Source organism: Vigna umbellata, chromosome 9 (genome assembly GCF_029865625.1).
Source record: "Vigna umbellata cultivar VRB3 chromosome 9, Vumbellata_1.0, whole genome shotgun sequence".
Classification (NCBI taxonomy): domain Eukaryota; kingdom Viridiplantae; phylum Streptophyta; class Magnoliopsida; order Fabales; family Fabaceae; genus Vigna; species Vigna umbellata.
The window spans coordinates 4,875,999-4,882,800 of NC_142173.1; the positions used below are offsets into that span (position 1 = coordinate 4,875,999).

The 6,802-nt window shown below is 28.0% G+C and overlaps 1 protein-coding gene across 1 annotated transcript; it reads left to right on the forward strand.

Annotated features, from left to right (window-relative positions):
• The first annotated feature begins 5,095 nt into the window (after nucleotides 1–5,095).
• LOC148192377 (MLP-like protein 43) lies at nucleotides 5,096–6,560 on the forward strand. The gene is made up of 2 exons (XM_088098986.1): nucleotides 5,096–5,339; nucleotides 6,067–6,560. Exons 1-2 carry the CDS (start codon nucleotides 5,153–5,155, stop codon nucleotides 6,336–6,338), a joined length of 459 nt encoding a protein of 152 aa, XP_087955112.1. The 5' UTR covers nucleotides 5,096–5,152; the 3' UTR covers nucleotides 6,339–6,560.
• Nucleotides 6,561–6,802: the final 242 nt, after the last annotated feature.

The following is a 6,802-nucleotide window of genomic DNA, read 5'->3' on the forward strand; positions in this document are numbered from 1 at the left end:
TTGTTTACATCTCCTCCCTCACAAAATTTTATACTTAATTTTTTTTCTCCCAATTCCAAAACCATTTATACCTAACATCTCCTCTCAAAATTTAATACTTCAATTTTTTCCCCCAATTCCAAAACCATTTATACCTAAGCAGTACCTCCAAAAATTTTACCCTTCATCGTCCCACCCAAATTTCCCACTCCCTTCCTCCCTCTCAAAATTCCTCACTTATTCGTCCCTCTAGAAACTTCTCGATATCGTGTAATTCCCTTTCTTCCTTCTTCCATTCCCTCTTCCCATTCCCTTCTTTCATTTTCCTTTCTGATTTCCATTATTTTATATCTTGTTCCCGATTTAGTAGAGCCACCTATTACGATGGAGCTACAATGGCAGTTGTGTGAAACATTGAAGTGAATACCAAACGACGGAACTCCGACTAATAATGTCACGGTACACCACAGGCAGAGAGGAATTCTTACCTGAGTTACCATCTTTTTAAAACCTAATTTAACGTATGCTTTGTTTGAGAATTTCTTTTGCTTTCCTCATTCGGGCTTCAAAATTTGAAGTCCTAAAACGCATTTGGTCATGTATATGAGAGAGCTGTTTGGTGTTATGTTTCTTTCTTAGGGAATAAGAATCCCTTAGGGCTTCTTCACTTTGTCTGATTTAACTATTCACGAGTAAATGGAAGCGCATATTTATGGGATTTATTGTGTTTGCTTGAGAAGATTTTCAATGATTTGAGGGAATGGATTTGCGGGTTACAAGAGAAAATAAATCCTCGCACATGTAAGGAGATTTGAGAAGATTCACATCGTTTTACTAAAGTACCCTTCATGTATTTTTAAAATAAGGATATGCATGAAATTGGGGATATTGGTGCAACGAATTGATTTTGCTCTTATGTGAAAAGAATCCATCTTGGGTTTAGATTTTTAATTGTTAAAACCTTAAATTTAATAATAATAATAATAATAATAATAATAATAATAATAATAATAATAATAATTCACAATTAATTTAATATAAATAACATTAATTATATTTTATTTTGAATTACTTTTATAACTAAGGATAAAAATATAATATTTTATTTTTCTATTATTTTTTAAAATGTATCCTAAAAAATTGTATATTAATCTTTTTTTTAATTTTACTATTTCAAAAAAATTTTACCAAAAAATATATTAATTATAAATATCATTTTATAGTACTTTTATCATTTATTAATAAATATCATTTTATATTACTTTAATAACTACGGGTATTTTGGTAATCTTTAATTTTTATTAATTAAACAATTTTTTTTTACCAATCACATCAATCAAATCATATACTAATTCTCACAAACTTTACTTCAAACCTTGAAGTGAACAAAGCCTTATGTTTGAACTCTGATTAATCAACATTAAAATAATGTTTTCAGTTGTGTTTAAACCCTTGTTATTGCAGTTGTAATAATATATGGTGGGGAATAGTCATACATATAGTTTGAAGTCATAAATTGTTGAGTGCGTTGCAATTGTAAAAAGTCTTAGCATGAATATATGGTGGGGCAATAGCCTTTTTTTAATTGGAAGGTACTGTGAGAAAACAGTAACGTTTTAGTAAAAGGTACCCGTGCTCAATAATAGGTCATGACCACATTGATGATAATAATGGTTGTGTACAAGAAATTATTTGTAGAGTCAATGAGAGGTAGTATTTGGCATCTGTCTCTTTGCATCATAAATAACATTTGAGATTTAGTTTCTATCAACTATACTATCGGCTATGCAATGAATAAATATTAATTAAAGTAACTAAAATTAGAAACTAAGTGGATCCAAAGATTTAGCAATTAGCAGTTAGCAGTGGTAGTCTACACTCCAAGTGTCATTGTATCTAGTTATTAGTCAGTTTCAGTACCCGAATTTGAAATCTATGTACATATCAAATGAAATTAATTGAGTTGGGGAGCAGGTGAAATTAATAAAAAAAATTAACAAAACCATTTTAATTTTGCTATTTTAATCAATAGCAATTCGTGGGAGATCTTGACTACAAAAATGTCCAAATTTTAGATGCTGCATTGCTGTTGAAACCATAAATAATCAGAGAAACTTCAGCATTGAGAGATTCATCAATCAAATCCATGACAAAAGAGAAAAATCAGCGTGCGTTTGAATCTGGAATTCAAAATTTATGACTGAGTGTACTCATCAGTAATTGGAGTAACATGGCAATTTAATAGAGTGGAAATCAATGATAAAACCTCAAACATGTTACAAATTTAGCAGCTCATAGAGATGGAAAAAGACAGGTAAAGGATGAGTCATTCTGTTTTTTCAGCATCAGAATATAGTTTACTCTGTTTTGGATCTATCTTTCAGTCACCACAGGCACCTTTTCATATTGTTCTTTGTCTTTTATGTTTGGGAATCCAAAGTGTAGTTCAGGTTTCACATTAGATATAAATGAGAGAGTAAAACATTATATAAAGGTAAAAACTCCATTAATCTATTGTCTTAAGGTTTTGGATAGAGAATGGTGTGAATCTCATATATGATTGGACTCATATTTCATGAGTATTGTGTCTTCTAAGTGAATGAGAGATACACTCAAACACATTCTGGATTAACAGGGTCAATGGTGAGGTTAACCTCGCGTTTTTTCATACTAAGAAAACACAAACTTTTTACGTGACTTCAAAATACACATTAATGAAGATTATAAATTTTTATAATTTTCTTACCATATTTTTTATAATTTGTTTTTAATTTTTCTTTGTCTACGGGGCAAAACATGTTTTGGTTGGATTATTAGGTTTTTGAAACTTTTTTTCATGCAAATGGATATTTGAAAAGTATTGTACCTATAACATCTAAATCCTTCTCCTGCTAGGACAATCAGAGTCATTGTCTAAGGCTATGAAAATGAGAGGAGAAAAAAATACATCGACATCACAACCTTACTCCTTCTGCACTGAGTATGTTTAATGCATGTATTCTTGTATATTTAATGCATCCAGTTTTAATCAAGACCCTTTAAGCTTTGTCAATGCAAAACAGTTTTAATGATTGATCCATGTTTATAATATATTTTATTATTTCTCATAAATATGTAGCCATGTGAAAGTGTGTGGGAAATCCTTAAGCTCAAGCTTCAACTAATCTTTTTATCAACAAATCTTATAATGTCTTTTTCATTAATTGAAACCAAATTAATTGAAACCAAATCACATGAATGAAGGAAAGAAAGATTCTTAATGAATTAGTCGCCTTCTTTTATTCTTAACTACAAGTTATTAAACAAGTTGAAGTATTGTCTTTGATATACTATAATTATAGATGGTCTTTTTTACTTGTAAGTGTCAAGTATTTCATCTTTAATGTGGTGGTCCTTAAAATATGATTTTAGTTCATTTTGTTTGTGTTTCAATGTTTTGTAGTTTTTAATATATTAGCAAAATTGGGTAAGGGTAGATGTTTATGAGTACATTCATACACCTGCAAATTACACTTATGTCATTTATTATTTTATTTTAATATTTTTCTTTTATCATTTTAGATTTGTTTATTAGATGAGTCTGAGTCTTCTTTGATACAAAAGGATCATCTCATGCTAGCAACATTTAGAGAGTTTATGATGTTTTTTTAGGATGAAATTATATTTAATTTATTATGAATTTTAGTAATTATGAATGAAATTATAATTACATTTCAGTTGAACTTACTATGTTATATTGCTATAAATAAATATTATTGATAAAAATATATACACTTAAAATAATGATAAACTAAATAATGCAAAGAGGCAAGTTAAAACTGTTGTATTATAATTGTCAAATTAAATAGGATATTAATCCTCTAAAAAGTGAAAAAACTAAGATAATCTTTGCATTGAAATAAGTGAGAATAAGTTTTAAACCTCCACAAAATAAGTTAGTAGTAAAAGAAGTTAAAATTTTGTAAAAATCCTTTATCAGGAATAACAAAAAATTTATGCAAATAATAACAGTGAATCTAATTGTGTAGATTTCTCACAAATTGATTTACAGATAATAAAAACCTTCGCAAATTAAAACTAAACAACAAGTTTTTTGAAGTGATTTATAAATAAAGAGAAATAAATGTTTGTATAACCCAATTAAAATCATCAAACATAAATTTCCTCAAGATATTCTCTTATTCAAACAGTACCGATGTTGATTAGAACGTGTAAAAATATTGAAATAATCATGAAACAAACATAATATCTATAGTGGAATACAGAAGTGCAAAACACCTTAACAAATTGGAAGAAGTTCAAATGCTGTAAGTATTCTTTTAGGAAATGATATTCTTGTATTGTTATGGAGAATATTCATGGCTGAGACTATTATAATATAAATACTAATGGTTGGTTTAGCTAACATAAGAAGATTTTTAAGAAGAGAAACATTTAACTTTATTATAAACTTTTCTATTGTACATATATTGTCTGAATTAGAGTATCTCAAGTACTATATTATAGCTATATAACTTAGCTGATAAAAAATATTCTTACATTCAAACTCCAAAATCCTAATTAAATAACTTGAATTAATTATATAAAATTTGTATTATATAATTAATCCTAATTATAGATTACAGAGGTAAAATTTCAACTAATTTAAATTAATAAAATCTGAATAATTTGAATTTCATTTACTGTTATTGAATGCCTTTCATAAACATCCTTATCTAAACCTACTTTCTTGTCGGTGGCAATTACTCCTAGAAGATCCATATCCATAAGAACTTGAACCCTGAAACTGATTAGAGTTTGGTATTGTGCAACACTCCCTTACTACTAAACTGTCCCATTCAACAATTTTTATGTTAGCAAATATAAAGTAATTAATTTCATATTAAAAATTTTAAATGGTAGATCAATAATAAGAATAAATAAAAATGAAAATTATAAATTAAATTACAAAAGTGCCGACCTTTTTTTCTCTTCCAAACTAATTTATATATGTTTTCAAAATAAAATAAAAAAAGTTATCTTTCATCAATTTCTAGGGTTACTGACAGAGATCCCATTGAATTATCTGTGAGGAGTTAGGTGGATTATGTTACTATATAAATGGTGGCGTTATTCTTCACCATCCTCATCTTGCTCTTTCAATTTCTTGCTTCTATCTTCTTTATTCATCATCATGACACATTTTGGTAGAATCAGCACTGAAATTGGGGTTCATTCAACTGCTGAAAAGTGGTACAACCTCTTCGCAAAAAGCCTCCATGATGTCCAACACCTAACTGATAGTGTTCATGGAACCCAGCTGCATCAGGGTGAAGACTGGCATCACCATGAGACCATCAAACACTGGACTTATAAAATAGGTAATTAATATGCAAACAAAACTTATGGCAGACTTTCACCATTAACTATATTTTTCTTTCAAAAATAGATTCTTATTAGGGTTTTAAAAGTATAATTTTCATAGGAATTTACTTACTTTAAAGATGAGTGAGTTAGTATATTATATATAAATTATTTCGTGACATCATAAGTTTTTTAACGAAAACAAATTACAATAAGTAGAAATTTCACATTCATTAAATATTATATCAATTTATAATAGGTCGATGGATATAAATCTTATTTTTTTTATAAATTTGATTAGGAGATTGAATTAGATTTAAAATCTATTTTTTATTATGATATTAGAATAATATATGTTAGTGAAGTTTGTTATTTGATTAGTTTTATGTTTGAGATATAAGCAAATTTCATTTTATAAATCAATGTTATAAAACTTAAAATTCATTTTTTAATCACTTAAACACTTACATTTCTTGAAAAACAAAAGTTCGACAAACATTTCGAAATGTTCGGTAGACATTTCATTATGTTTAGCTAATTTATTGATAGTTATAAATTTTAAAGGATTCACTCATGATTTCATAACTTCTAATAATAAATTTGGACTGATAATCAAGAGTGTCTGAAAAAAAATGAGAAAGAATGTTGTCGAGTTGATTGCTATAAGTCTTTTATATTTTTAGTGTATAACTGTGATAAAATGTTTGTGTGACTGGTCTGATGATATTGGTTGTGAAAGAACAGATGGAAAGGTTGTAAAATGTCATGAGAAGATTGAATCTATTGATGAAGAGAAGAAAACAATCTATTACAAGCTCTTCGGTGAAGACATAGACCACAGGTTTAAGGTGTTTAACCTCGTATTTCAAGCAATTGATAAGGAGAAGGGTGGTGCTATTATCAAATGGACCATTGAATATGAGAAACTTAATGAAGAAGTTCATCCTCCATATGGCTACATCGAATACCTGCACAACTGCACCAGAGATATTGATGGTAATCTTGTGAAGGCATAACTCCAAGAAGAAATTTAAAGGAAAAGAAGAAATAATGGAGTTATTGGCCCTTAGAATAATGGTTGTGATGTTCGAGGAGTGTTCTTATTATCATGTAGGTCCTTTGTTTGAACGGAATAAATTTGCATGAACATGTCAGTGCTTTGAAGTGTGTAATGCTGCATGTGATGCATATAAATGAATATGTATGCTTTGCAATATAAAAGTGCTTGTTTTTGAGTTGATTGTTTTACTATATATTTTGAATGAATTTTAGTGTCTGTTTGATTACAACACTTTCATGAATCTGATAAATGTTAATTTAAATAAAACAATATTCACCTTTGTTATTTGTTTTAAGTTTGAATAAAAATAAAAAATGTAACTTGTAACACCCAAAAATTAAACATCTCACACACAAAATTATTTTATTAATAATATAAACATCGTACACTATTACAATCATCCATTTAGGAGTAACATAG